General features: G+C 35.2%; 1 protein-coding gene across 1 annotated transcript; it reads right to left on the bottom strand.

Moving 5' to 3' along the window:
* Positions 1 to 1,132: 1,132 nt before the first annotated feature.
* LOC112057242 (uncharacterized) lies at positions 1,133 to 14,984 on the bottom strand. Its single transcript, XM_024097739.2, has 7 exons — positions 14,669 to 14,984; positions 10,693 to 14,431; positions 9,852 to 10,043; positions 9,090 to 9,209; positions 7,797 to 8,054; positions 5,909 to 6,097; positions 1,133 to 1,363 (listed from the first exon to the last, which is right to left on the bottom strand). The coding sequence occupies exons 1-7, from the start codon at positions 14,791 to 14,793 to the stop codon at positions 1,286 to 1,288; spliced, it is 4,701 nt and encodes a 1,566-aa protein (XP_023953507.1). The 5' UTR covers positions 14,794 to 14,984; the 3' UTR covers positions 1,133 to 1,285.

Raw genomic sequence — 14,984 nt, forward strand, 5'->3', positions numbered from 1 at the left:
ATTAATAAAAGTTCGGTTCTAGAGTTGGAAAGGTGTGGTAGAAGTTTTTTTTATAACACCACCTACCACCACAATAGCCACCACCTGTGGCCACCACTCACCAGTGGTCAAAAGTGGTCATGGGTGTACCAGTGGTACCAACATTACCAACCGTAATCGGTAATTCATCAATAAATTAGATCGATGGTATTTCTGCTACAAAATCTCTCTTTAACCGTCCAATCCAATCTAAACAAGGTGTCCGTAATTAATTTATAACGCAAATGGTAGAAACATTACCTATTATCTATATCTAATTTGAATATTTTTTAAAAAATCTGGTGACCACATTATTTTTTTTTTTGGATTTTTGGAAAACTATTTAAAATTAGTTTTATATAATTAGGTGATGTATCTACTATTTGCGTTTTATTAATTACGAAATTATACTTACTTACGGAGCACTCCTGAGTCGCATGCATCAATCAGCTCCCTTGTTACGTCTTATTTACTGCGCATTACCAAAATATAAATCTGTTCGTTTTCAGCATGATAACTCCCATTCCAAGTCTGACTTTGTTTTGCTTAATTGACTTGCGTGGCGCAGGGTTCGATTCCCGGCGGGGCCGATTGAGGTTTTCTTGATTGGTCCAGGTCTGGCTGGTGGGAGGCTTCGGCCGTAGCCAGTTACATAGTATAGTAGCTAGTAAAAACGTACCGCCAAGCGATTTACCGGTCCAGTATGATGTCGTGTAGAAACCGAAATTGGTCTGGGTTTTTATTCTCCGCATAACAAGTTAGCTCGCTTCCACTTTAGATTGCATCATCACTTACCAACAAGTGAGATTGTATTCAAGGACTACCTTGTAGAGAATAAAAACAAACCCTCAACAGGGCAGGGCCCAGGGGTTCTCTTACATGAGGGCATTTCAATTTTATCATGTTTATAATTTGTATTTGCTATAATATATTTTATGCAAAATGTTACTAAATATCATAAAAATATATCAAAAAGCCTGCACAGTTAAGGGGCCGAACACGTTACCGAGAGGTAGACAGAAACTCTCTGTCTACGAATAATAAAGATACCATAGATAAAAGTGCAATACTGAATACACACAATGAATATTTTGCTAAATAAAATAAATTAAAATCATTTAACCCATTTAAATCATTTATTAAAACTTTACTTGTTTAGGTAATATATACACATTGTTATAAATCATTTTAATGATAAGTAAAAATATGTAGTTATGTAACTATATAATAATGGTGCGTAAACTAAACAACATATTAACAGGTTAATTTAAAGTATCATTTCTTGTAAAATACAAAGTGGTATCTTCCATATGTACAAACTTCTGTCCTTGTATCCCGCAATGATCTGTAACAAAATAAATTGTATATGTAAATAAATATTTTTAAAATAAATCAATATCAATTCTTAGCCCGCCAATCCGCAATGGTGCAGTGTGGTGGGTGAAAACTCCAAATCCACTTTTCTATAAAGAGAACCCTGGCCCTGTAATGGTCCATTAAAATATTTAAGGTAGGTATGGTAAGGTACCTACAGCTACGAGTTTACAGGTTATTATCCCCATTTCCAGGTTGACGGTCTCTCCGTAGCGCAGTGGTATGCGCGGTGGATTTACTAGACTGAAGTCCTGGGTTCGATCCCCATCATCCATTAATCCAGCCCTTACAGTAGTATCACTGTAAAATGGAGTAACTTCTCCCGTTTTCCCAACATTTCTCTTCACTGCTCTGCTCCTGTTGATCGTAGCGTGATGAAAAGTATACTTTAACCTGCCCAGGAGTATGAAGAATAATAGTACTATAGTCAGATTGAGTAGGTATTTTAAACTATGTAAACAAACAAAAACAGCTGACTCAGGTTTGCTCAACATTTTATCATTATTTACGAATATTATCATGAAATAAAACTTCCTGTGGTAAACAAATATTTTTTTTAATTTTATATTCCTATATAATATATCCTGTTATTTATCAAACAGATAATGCTTCACTTATATTAAGGGTTCCGTAGGCAATAAAGAACTCTTATAGTTTTGTTTCTTTATTATGTAGAAGCAAGCATAAGGTTTCCTCGACATATTTAAACACATTAATCAAAACGGTTTTCTCGGAGGACGATAAGGGTGATTGATTCGTACGTTTCTTTTTTGGTGACGGAAACAATAGCAACGCGGAATAACTGCTCCGGCTAGTTCCAGGCTCCGGTTCACTAATTTTCGTACTAAACTAAATAAAATTAATTAATTAAACTGATAAAAAACCCGACTGCATAAATGATAAAAAAACTGAAAAGAAAAAAAAGCTCAGTCCAGAAGTGTAGAAAACAATTAGAAAACAGTCGGGACCTATTATATTGAATAGAATGATTTTCGTCTACATTTTTTATTAGGTCCCGACTTTAGTTTGATCAATTTTTATATCATTTATGCCGGGTTTTTATATTTGTTTAATTAATTAATTTATTTCACACTTTTTAGTTACGATAGATGGTGAATTTCGGATTTATTGGTTACGTTTGTTACAAAGTACGATAATGTATACCTAAGTCCAACTGAAATTAAGTAAATATTCAAAAAATCTACGCAACCCTCGGTGGCCGAATCCGACTCGCACTTGTCCGATTTTTATAATCAATATATTTCTTTTAGTCTATTTTAGGTGTTTTATGACTACACTTCATAAACCTCGCACCTTATAGTCGTCCGCCTCGCGTATTATGTATAGACTTAATTAATATTAGAATTAATAAATAACGTTTTCCTAATTGTAGTTTTTTTAACATGGCCATGATATACTATTTTGAAATTCTCACAAAAATCCCTTGAATTTGATTCGCATGTTGCAATATTCACAAAAAAAAAAACTTCACCCCGATTCTATAGCGTCTCACAGTCGTCTTGTTGGTTTTTTTTTTCTAATTTCACCTATCTAAGAACACTTGGGTTATTAAAACAAATCTAACGTTATCTGAATTACGTAAATCCGTTCAACGGTTTGGAAGATATGAGGTAATAAAGAATATTACATACATACATACAAGATACGCGCGAAAAACATAACCCTTCTTGCAGTCGGGTAAAAACAGTAAACAAACAACAAATAAACCATAATTAACAATAACAACGAAACGAGAACAAAACGAAATAACAAAAATTACAAGGGAAGAAAATACGCACGACAGACTGGATTTAGTTAACGAATCATTAACGAATACTGATATATAAGTAGGAGTATTAGTCATAGACAGCAAATAAAGTAGTGTTCTGTGCTGTGAAGTGTGAACTGTCAAATGTCAATCTTCTTTCACTTATTAATACAAAATCAAACAAAATATCATAGTATATGGTAATTCTGCAATAAATGAAAGGTTAAATTCACATTAAAATAAAATAAATCATCGTTTTAATTACAACTTCTTTCTTCTTTTGATATGAAAATACGACATTTATAAAATAATTAAAGTTATAATTTAATTTTATAAATGCACATTTAATACCCATAAAACTCAATATCTTTATTTTTCATAATGGTTTGTGACTCATGTCTGCTTGGGTTCTTTTTATGTCGTTTGTATTGTTTTTGTGCAAACTCTATATATTTAACATAGAGGAATTAGAAATGGAAATGGATCGCACCCAAATGCAGCAACAAAATTGTCTGTCGTTTTTTGAAGGGTACTAGGTAAACTCAGTCATCGATAATATTTAACAAAAATAAATAATAAAATATTTAATAAGAATAATATAATCTGTACACAGAATATTAAATTAATGGATCGATGTTTTGCTGTTTGTTCGTTCGTTAGAAGAATAGTATCTATTTTTCTTTTAGATATTGTTTTTATTACAAATTTATTATTTATTATAATTGTTTTTGATGACCTCCGTGGCGCAGTGGTATGCGCGGTGGATTTACAAGAAGGAGGTCCTGGGTTGGATTCCCGACTGGGCTGATTGAGGTTTTCTTAATTGGACCAGGTCTGGCTGGTGGAAGGCTTCGGCCGTGGCTAGTTACCACCCTACCGGCAAAGACGTACCGCCGAGCGATGCCGTAACCGAAAGGGGTGTGGATTTTCATCCTCCTCCTTACAAGTTAGCCCGCTTCCATCTAAGACTACATCATCACTTACCATCAGGTGAGATTGTAGTCAAGGGAAACTTGTAAACAATAAAAAAAAAAATCTTAGATTGCATCATCGCTTACCATCAGGTGAAACTGAAATCGAACGTCACTTCATCTTTTAGTGAATTAGAAGTTGTTGACCATTTTTCATGCCATTGAACTACTTACTACACAAACCGGAATGATTAGGGAGTTTTTTCAGTCGACGAAAACAATTACAACAATGAAACATCGATACGATATAAGTATACACGCGTTAGATCGTTGATTGATTGACAGAGAGGTAACGTCTTGCGAGGCAGGTCCTTCTATAATTAGTCCAAGATAATTAATTAATTGTATGTGAATCCGGGCTCAAAAGGGCTAGAACCCAGAGCCGTAAAGCTTATTATTAAAAATAAAATGTATGTGAATCGAAACGAAAAGTGTCGCCTAAAAGAACCTTTTTGAGTAGTGATATTGTTGTGTAAAAAGCCTAAAGTTGCGGACTATAAGTTTCAATAAAATCCGTTGAGTAGTTTTTGTTTCTATAACAAACATACAGACAGACAGACAAAAATTTTACTGATTGCATTTTTTGCATCAGTATCGATCACTAATCACCCCTGATAGTTATTTTGGAAATATATTTCATGTACAGAATTGACCTCTCTACAGATTTATTATATACTAGCGGACCCGCTCAAGCTTCGCTTTGACTTATTAATTTATTTATTTGCACTTCTTCCCTATCCCTACCTTACACTACCCTACTTCTACCCCTACCCCTACCAAACCTCTACTCTACCCCTATCCTACCCTACTCTACAACTACCCTACCGCTACCCTACCCCTACCCTATCCCTATACCATAAACCTACCCTACCCCTACAAAAAAAAAGTATCCTATGTCCTTCTCCTGGCTCTAAACTACCTCCCTGCCAATTTTCAGCTAAATCGGTTCAGCCGTTCTTGAGCTATAAGTGTATATATAAGTGGAGTAACTAACACGACTTTCTTTTATAATTATAGAGATAAATAATTAGCAATAAATTAAAATTGCGATTATAATTTGAGATTTAAAGTATCCTATCTCTCAAGTTGGATCGAACTGCACATGGTGTGCGAATTTTATTATAATCGGTTAAGTGGTTTAGGAGTCCATTGAGGACAAACACTGTGACACGAGATTTCTGGTTTAAGATCTTTATTTACTCAAAAGAATTACATAAAATTCGCTTATATGAGAAATACATTTAACTCACTAAGGTAATTATTCACGTGTGTACATACTAATTAGACTTAAGTCCTACATACAAAAAATCAAAATAAATAATTGCTAAAAAAAATGCGGGTAGATTTTAAATTAGATGTTTGTAACCTATAAGTTTATTCCATGAATGATTTGCTATAGTCAGCGCTTCATCTTCACAGAATGTGAGCCGTGGTAGCCCAGTGGATATGACCTCTGCCTCCGATTTCGGAGGGTGTGGGCTCGAATCCGGTCCGGGGCATGCACCTCCAACTTTTCAGTTGTGTGCATTTTAAGAAAATATAACGTGTCTCAATCGGTGAAGGAAAACATCGTGAGGAAACCTGCATACCAGAGAATTATCTTAATTCTCTGCGTGTGTGAAGTCTACCAATCCGCATTGGGCCAGCGTGGTAGACTATTGGCCTTACCCCTCTCATTCTGAGAGGAGACTCGAGCTCAGCAGTGAGCCGAATATGGGTTGATGACGACGAACCGATAAAGATTTATATATATTAAGATAGATAGATGATATAGTACCTTGCTGCCGACGACCGCCAGCGACAGCAGCATGAGGCTGGGCCCGCGGATCTGCGCGAAGGGCGTGCCCTCGCCCTCTCGGTACACGTACACGCAGCCGTCGTAGCAGCCCGCGAACAGCAGCCCGCCCACCGCGCGCAGACACACCGCGCCCTTACCGCCCGAGTGCGTGCCCGCGTGACTGCCGCTCTGTGGATACAACGACGATATTGACCAGAGTCCAGAGTCTACGCCAGGACAAGAACAGTGCAACATCCCCATATAAGGGACATTGCCATCAGACAGGAAGCACCTACCACGGGACATACTAACTAAATCCCAAATCAACACCAATGATAGAAGAGATTTTTTTACGGCCTCCGTGGCGCAGTGGTGTGCGCGGTGGATTTACAAGACGGAGGTCCTGGGTTCGATCCCCAGCAGGGCCGATTGAGGTTCTCTTAATTGGTCCAGGTCTGGCTGGTGGGAGGCTTCGGCCGTGGCTAAGTACCACCCTACCGACAAGACGTATCGCCAAGCGATTTGGCGTTCCGGTACGATGTCGTGTAGAAATCGAAAGGAGTGTGGATTTCATCCTACTCCTAACAAGTTAGCCCGCTTCCATCTTAGATTGCATCATCACTTACCATCATTGAGATTGTAGTCATGGGCTAAGTTGTAAATATAAAAAATAAAAAAAATAAAATAAGCCTTTATTGCTACAATACATTTGTAAATTTCTAACGTTAAAGTATTCTAGTTTAATAATTAATTATTTGAACTACTTATTATTATTAAAATCAGTTCTCTACTATACAGCTTGTCTTCGACAAAGGCCTCCTCTAAAGCTTTCCATTTTCGATGCGATCATATTTGGCGATGCGCTTCCACTCTGGACAAACAAGCATACCAAATGACAATGAGCGTCATTGTGACATTGGCGCCGCGTCTACGGGACTTGTTTCGTGGCACGGAGTATAATCGATATATTGAAGATCAGACCAATTACCTTCTATAGGAATTCTATAGGATTCTTTAAACTGTGTCCCTACCATGCTGGAGTTTTTTTCTTTTTTTTTGGTCATGATCATAATACTGATTGCCTCTATCGCGCAGTGGTATGCACAGTGGATTTATAAGACAAAGGTCCTGGGTTCGATTCCCGGCGGGGCCAATTGAGGTTTTCATCCTCCTCCAAACAAGTTAGCCCGCTTCCATCTTAGGTTGCATCATCACTTACGATCAGGTGAGATTGTAGTCAAGGGCTATCTTGTAAATAAAAAAAAAAACAATGTCAAGTTAGGTACATAACTCCAGATTGGCTGATCCGATTTGGCAGATATCAAGAGAAGAAATGTTGGATTATGCAGGTGCGGAGCACTCCTAGTATACAGGGTGCTCGGGAGTATTTCCCATAAGTCTAGGGTTATATTCTTTAAGGAAAATTAATTAAAAATGTCTAAGGCATGTGTGCTCTAAAATGAATATTTTCGGAGTAAAAAATATTTCTTTTGTAAATAGATCTTAAATTGTGTCCCTTATATGCACCCTTATAATTATAAGCCAAGTTTTATGTATTTTAAAATGCAAGCAAAGATAAAGGCGTGTTACATGTGCATCCTTATAATCCATAATTATGACTTAGCCAAGTTTTACGTATTTTAAAATGCAAGCATAGATAGAGCGTGTGTTACATGGATAGTCGGAATTATTTCAACTACTTTGTATGCAAACATAAAAAGTAATTATTTTTTAGTTTTTTTTAAAAAAATATTTGTCATGCAGTTTGGCTCCTTATAAGTGGACTCGTCAACACAAAGTTAACAAACGTGAAGTTAAGACAAATACTCCCGAGCACCCTGTATAGATAAGTCAATGAGTATTTTTATGTTTTCACTAGATAACTTACAGCATAATCAAAAACATGTATTTGATGACTACTGGTTCCGCAGAAGATTTTCCCATCTTCATACAGCAGAGAGTACACTGTCATCTTAGGCCCATCCAACGTCCTCAGCAATAGCCCTGTCTGCGCATCCTTTATGGTAACACTTTCTGAGCGGGCCGCAACAAGTAGGACCTTTCGAGGACCCTCTTTCATGGCTCGGAGCGCCAGAATGGATTGGTCAGAGAATTTGACTGAACTAACTGGTATTAACATGTTATTCTGGAAAGAAAATTGTAGTTTATAATTAGATGATATTTAATTTATTAACTTAAGTAGTATAGTAATTTAAAGAGCTGTTATAGCCCAGTGGATATGACCTCTGCCTTCAATTTGGTGGGTGTAGGTTCAAATTCGGTCCAGGATTAAGAAATTAATATAAGGCTTAAGAAATTAATATCAAGTGTCTCAAACGGTGAAGGAAAAACATCATGAGGAAACGTGCATACCTAAAAATTTTCTGAATTCTCTATGTGTGTAAAGTCTGCCAATCCGCATTGGGCCAGCGTAGTGGACTATTAGCCTAACCCCTCACATTCTGGGAGGAGACTATTGCTCAACAGTGAGCCGAATATGGGTTGTTAATGATGATGATGGTAATTTACACCTGTCGTCAAAAAATAGTCAGGTAGCAACACTTGGTATGATTCTAAGTAAAGCTAAGATGAGGTCAAGGTATTGGATTGTTATACTATATTGTTACACTAATAGAAAACCACATTGTTTGTGGTGGTATAAGCTGTATTTTATCCCCGTATTTCAACGGGAACGAGAACTACGCGGGTCAAACCGCAAGGCGTCTGCTCGTTATCTACAATTTGCTACATTAAAAAGCTTATTTTTGGTTACAAAAATAAAAAACTAGTGTCGAACAAAGGTTATGATTCACAACATTTGTCAGGACAACTTAATTAACAAATTAAACTGTAACCAAAATAAGACCCTAGAATGGCAGAGAATGACCTTGAGTGAAGTCACACACTTGTGAATGATGTGTGTAGGGTTAAAGGTACCTTTGACTGTTAACAAACACTCCCCTTTTCCACTCAAAATACAACTTTAATAAATTTAAAGATAAAACTATTATACCCTATTGGTTCTCTACTTTGCACTTGTTGTTGGACATTTCTATATGCTTCATAATTTAAAAAAATACTGTCGTGTAGTATTTTTTTGAAGGTTAGATTTATTTCACGACATTTCATTTGGTTATAAAAGGTTTTATTCTAAAATCTAGAATAATATTTTATTACTTACCTTGCACTCAAATTGCAAAACAAATCCAGTTCTTGTACCAACAAACACTGTGTCCCACGCGCGATCCATTGTCTGAATAGGACTTAAAACATTGCACTCTAACCCTTTTTCCAAGCCAGTCTGAAATAATAATTATAAGAAATTAACAATTTTACATTCAAAACACATTGTTCGATGGACATTGGTGTCTCAAGGTGCTAGAATGGAGACCCCGCACCTGAAAGCACAGTGTTGGTTGACCCCCCACTAGGGTGTAGGACATCAAGCGGGTTACAAGGAGCCACTGGACATGGACTTAAGACTGTGGTCTACGAAAGTCCATGCAAGAGGCCTATGTCCAGTGGTGGACATTCATCAGCTAATGATAATGATGAACATATTTATACACTATATTAAATGCAGTAGAGGCAAACCTGCAAATCTCTCTATAGATATATGACTAGAACTGCAGCAAGAGTCATATTAGAACAAGCATCTAAAGCTACTCTAGTATGATCGCAGACTAGGAGAACAACACAAGCAGAGAAGGGATTGTTGATACGTGTCATTAAGGGGTCCCTTATAATTTAATTTTAAGTATTCAACTAATTGTTATCACCATCATTTATAATATAATACCTGATGTTTAGAAAGTGCTTGTAAAGTAAGCCTAATTGAATATTGACATAATCTACAATAAGGTCATAGGTACTAGGACTGCTATGTAACATGTTGAATTAATAATACAATATTTATAAAAAAAAAAAACAATAATATACTAACTTCTAAATCATAATAACGTATCCTGGAGTCTAAGGAACCTGTGTACACAGTGGTCCCATGTTTCTCTTTCACTATGGTGAGGCATGTCACAGCTAGGTTTGATCCTTTCAGAGTGGTCAACAACTGTCCGTCATTACTGAAGTAATAAACGTTGCCATCAAGACAGGCAGCTAGGAAATTACTTTCCACACACTAAAAACAAATATTAAGTTAGTTTTTAACCAACTTCAAAAAAAAGGAGGTTTCTCAATTCGACCGTATATATTTTTTTTACAAAATATACACATTTTATAATAGTACATTATGATATAAGTGCGGTAAGTTAAAAATTAGAGCCGAGGCAGTATTGCAGCTCGAGTCAAAGGTGAGAACTATAGTAAGGAAGCAGAGCGCACATATGTTATACTACATTTTATAACACATTTGCGAGGAATCGCACTTTGAACACACTTTCTGAAAACAAATTTGCACCTTTGGCTGTTTTCCTTATGATATTTTGATATGCTTGTCATTTTTGCACAGATAACGAAGTGAGCACATCAGCATTTGTTTTTTTTAAACAAATGTACCAAAAACAGCAAGTATTACTAATAAAGTAAATTAATATTTTTGTGTTTCTATGGTTAAATGGTTGACCTTTATTGTCAAAATTATTATAAGACAGATGACAAAGGATTTATATTACGTTATGGCACATGTGCATTTTAATTTACATTACGGCACTTGTGCGTAATGAGATACATTATGATATTGAAATTGGTGAAATAAGCAATACTTTATGAGCGATTAATATAAAACTATATTACTGTCGAAACTAAAAGAATTTAAAAATCTAAATTACCTCTAACGCAAGAACTGCATCTGCATTTCCACTGACAACGACAGAATCCCGGCGCAAATTTTCATCAGCTGAGAAATCATACATTTTACACTCACTGCCCTGGTCTACAGCTGGTGTAATGGTGTCTTCAATGGATGACTGACTGTTATCTAATATAATTTCTTCACAGACAGCTGGATTTTCATTCAAAATGGTTTCTTCTTTGTCTAAAGATTTCACCTCACAGTTATCACCAACAACAATATCTTCAGATACATCTAACATATCAAATTGAATATCATTGACTACAGTTTCCTCGACCATGTTCTGTGCATCTTCATATACAATATTCAAATTAGTATCTAGATCTATACCATTTCGATTTATGTCAGTAGTATCCTCCTCAGTTTTATTTGAATATTCTGCATTAGAATCATGTGTCTGTTTTTGTATTGACTTTAGAAACGGAGTAATATTAATTCTTTTTAAAACAACTGAGCATTCTTTCATTATGAAATTAATAGATTTCTTTTTTGTAGGTTTATTTACTTCACCCTTAGAAGTTATCCTGGTTGCCTTCTTTTTACTCTTTTTATTCCTTGTGTTTTTATTTTTGGAATTTCTTGGTGGTATTTCGAAGTCATCTAATGATATTATATCTTCCAGTGGTCTGTCATCTCTAATAATTTGTTCTATCAAAGATATATTAGGTGGTTTAGCCTTCAGTTTTTTTTTCTTTTGAACTGTAACAGGACTGTGTGAATGAGACACTTCGAATGGAACTTTACGTCGACGCGATCTTTGATTTGGTACCACAGTTACAGGGGTTTGTACAGCTTCCAATGCTATTTGTTCCAATTCTTCTTCAGGTATATTCGCAAACTCGTTCACAATTATATCTTCAGATAGTATCTCATCTGTGGTTTTATTTTCTTCATCTTCGTTGAAAGGGGTCACATTTAAGACTGCCATACCCAAATTTTGCATAGAGCTAGTTCCAGTTTCTTTGGATTCAATGGAGCTGTACAATTTGAATTTTTCTTGTAGTAATACTTGTATCTCTAAATCAATTTGTTTCATTCTTTCAAATGCATCACTTGATTTGTTTCCAGTTTTATCAGGAATACATAAATCAGTTTGTATAGATATTGTAGAATATTTTTTTTTAGGTTGACAAAATTGTGTGCCACATTTAGAAGGTGGTGTCTGTGTTTGTTTGGTGTGCATTTTTGTCATGACCTGAATACCTATGTGTTTTTTTGATAACTGTTTACATAAAGGTCCTTTCAGTTTGCTTTTTTTAGTTATCTCACTTTTAGGAGTGAGAATTGGAATAGGTGCAGTATTTCTATGTGCTTGGTGAATTACATTACTTTTTTTTGGTTGTTCATTAAACATATCAATTGGCTTAAGTATAGTTTTCTCTGGTTTTGTTGGAGTGTCACAAATATTATTAATATTGCTATTTTCTGTGGGACTTGCGAGTTGATTTGATGTTGAATCCTTTATTTTTTCAGTTGTCTTACTGTTTTTATCTGTTGATTTCCTTGATGTTTCTTTTCTCTTAGCATGTTTTTCTACATAGTTTTTATCATTTGACTTGATAGTGTTATTATCTTTTGATACCTTACTTTGTTCTTTTGAGAAAAATAAATTAAATATAGATTTTGAGTTCTCACATTTCTCTGAAGCTTTAGAAGCACAATCATTTACATTTATTATAATATTTTTATTAAGAATTTGCTTACTTGCTTCAGATACACTAGATTCTGATTTTTTCTTTTTTTCTTTACGATGTGATGGTCTTTGATCAGATGATCGTTTTCGGGGATTAGATAACATTGTCTTTTGGTTACCCAAGATTTCCGTTTTATCTGCTTCTTTAGTAATTTCTTTAGATCCAGATTCATTTTGTTTTCTAGTTTTGTCACTATTACAAGTGGTACTGTACCCACTTTGTTCTAAATGCTTAACATTAGTGGAACATAGAGATTCTTGTTTGAGTTCCTCAAATGTATCATAATTTATCTCTGTCTTTATTGGCAAATTAATATTGGGTAAGATTAAGGTTGATTTGGCCATGTCTTTTGGCTGTGTTTTGATTTCCTCACCAAAGTTTTTTGATTTTCTTTCTGGTATTAATGGTTCTGTTTTAAACACATTTGTGTAATTACTGTTGTATAAATCATTAACCTGTTTTGGACTAGGTATATCATCTTGTTCAATGAAATCATGATCTACGGCAACATGATACTGTTTGTCTAGTTCTGCAAATGGATCTTCATCATCTGAAATTTGTTCTGCATTAGCATCAAATAAATCATGTGGAATCGGAGACATAATTGCTTCTTTATCAGGTTTTTCTTCCGTTTCTCTTCCATATGAGGGAGTCTCAGATACAATGCTGTCCTGATAACTGAAACTTTTTGTTCTTTTTCTCCTTTCAAAAAGTTGTTTAGGATCTTCATAATGTGATGGGTCATCGTCATAATCTCTATAGTTATCAGTGCAAGGTTCAACACTTTTAGATCTCTGATAATCTCTTTGTACAATATTATTTACTCCAGAGTAAATCTCTTCAGTAGAATAGTCTTCATGTTTATAGTTATCACTATCTGCATTTGGATTGTAATTTTGAAATTCATAAATATTATCCATACCAATACCTTCATCACCTATGTGGTAGGTTTGTTTGTACTCACCTATTTGTAAAGCTTTATTTATTTCAGCCATCACAAATGGTTTAATATCTTCCAAAAAAATTGTATCTTGTGGATCTAGCATGCATTGCATCTGTTTCAAAAATGTATCTTCATATAGAGTATTATTGTCATTTTCAATAAATTCAGAACTTAGTCCGCAAAGAGATTTCTCAGCAGTAGACCTCAGGTGCCTGTTAAAGCTGTTTTGTGATTCAGTGATCAAGCTACTTATAGCATATTCAAATTTGGTGGATGAATTTGGATTATCCATAAGTTTATGAATTTTCTCTTTGTCCATTTTAAATAATTGATGGACAATTTTGTCTTTTATTTTTGCACAATTTGGTCTACCCATATGATTCTGATATTTTGATTGATATTTTTTCTTGATAGGTGGATTGTTTTGAGTATTTTGAAAGGTACTTCTTTTTTCTAAATTTTGACTATCTAGAGCTGTGTTATCCTGACAATTCTCAAAGTTATCACTAGCATTTTGTGGGTCATTGCGACTGAGCAATCTTTTTCTTACTAAATCAACTGTGTCATCAACTGAACGACTAAAGGTATTAGTACTATCAATAACTGAAGCAGGATTGCCACCATAGTGGTCAGATGCAGGAGGTCGATGACCAGTGTACTCCACTGGAACTGATGGTTTATTTGAGTAGTCTCTGTCTTGTCTATAAGTGATGCCAGTGTTTCCAGACTGTTGTTGTGGGTAATCTGCAGCCCATGGTGAGATAAATGGTGGTATATAATTATCTCTTGTCTGTTGGCTATGTCTATGATCTATATCACCCATGTTATTAATATGAAAACGATCATTCATTTGATTTTGATAACTTGAATCATTGGGTGTGTTTCTGTGAACATCACCTTTTGGTTTCCATTGCAGCAAGGATGGCAACTGCTGTCTATCTCCTTGTTGATGTGGTCTCTTATAAGCATTTTGATTATCTCTATATCTATACCTCTCTGAATGATCTGGTGGTTTTCGATCAGACTTATCAGAGCGATTATATCGTATTGGCCTCGAGTTATCAAATGGTGGCGGGAATCTGAAAACGGATGCATATTTTCTTAAGATTGCACTTTTTTTCAATTTTCTACTAAGATAAACTATAACTCGAAAGTTTGAACCGCATAAATTGCAACGCAACGCATTATTTATAAATTTCGAGTTAATATTATTGTGCTTGTGTATGTGTTGTGACATTTGAAGAAAACTATGGAGTTACGGCGTGCAATGGTTTAATTTTGTTTACACATAAATTTTAATAACTTTGGTTATGTACCTTGGTGGTTCCTGTATTCCATAGTTTCTCGGGGGCCGAAAATGTGGATTGCCGCCAATCCTGGGCCTAAAATGTCGCGGATTCTCATTACGCCATCCGCCAATTCCAGGGTGACCTCGACGCATTATTTTGTTGATGATTTACTTCATAATTTACACAAACAACAGTAATTATGCGTTATTAACTTTCACTCCTGATTTTAATAAGTACCGTATTTGGAATATTCCAATGATTTCGGAAATAAAAACTCTGTTTCAACAAAACAAACACGATCAATTTATTTTTATTTTGACAATACAGAAACAGAATACAGAAC

This window comes from Bicyclus anynana, chromosome 21 (genome assembly GCF_947172395.1).
Source record: "Bicyclus anynana chromosome 21, ilBicAnyn1.1, whole genome shotgun sequence".
NCBI classification, from domain to species: Eukaryota; Metazoa; Arthropoda; class Insecta; order Lepidoptera; family Nymphalidae; genus Bicyclus; species Bicyclus anynana.

Bases quoted from the DNA above. Each gene is read 5' to 3' on its own strand.
- LOC112057242 (XM_024097739.2), bottom strand. From the start codon at position 14,793: ATGCGTCGAGGTCACCCTGGAATTGGCGGATGGCGTAATGAGAATCCG. The intron at 10,044-10,692 runs GTAATTTAGATT...ATTTGTTTTTAG, and splicing joins ATGCAGTTCTTGCGTTAGAG to TGTGTGGAAAGTAATTTCCT. The intron at 9,210-9,851 runs GTTAGTATATTA...TTATTATTTCAG, and splicing joins TACGTTATTATGATTTAGAA to ACTGGCTTGGAAAAAGGGTT.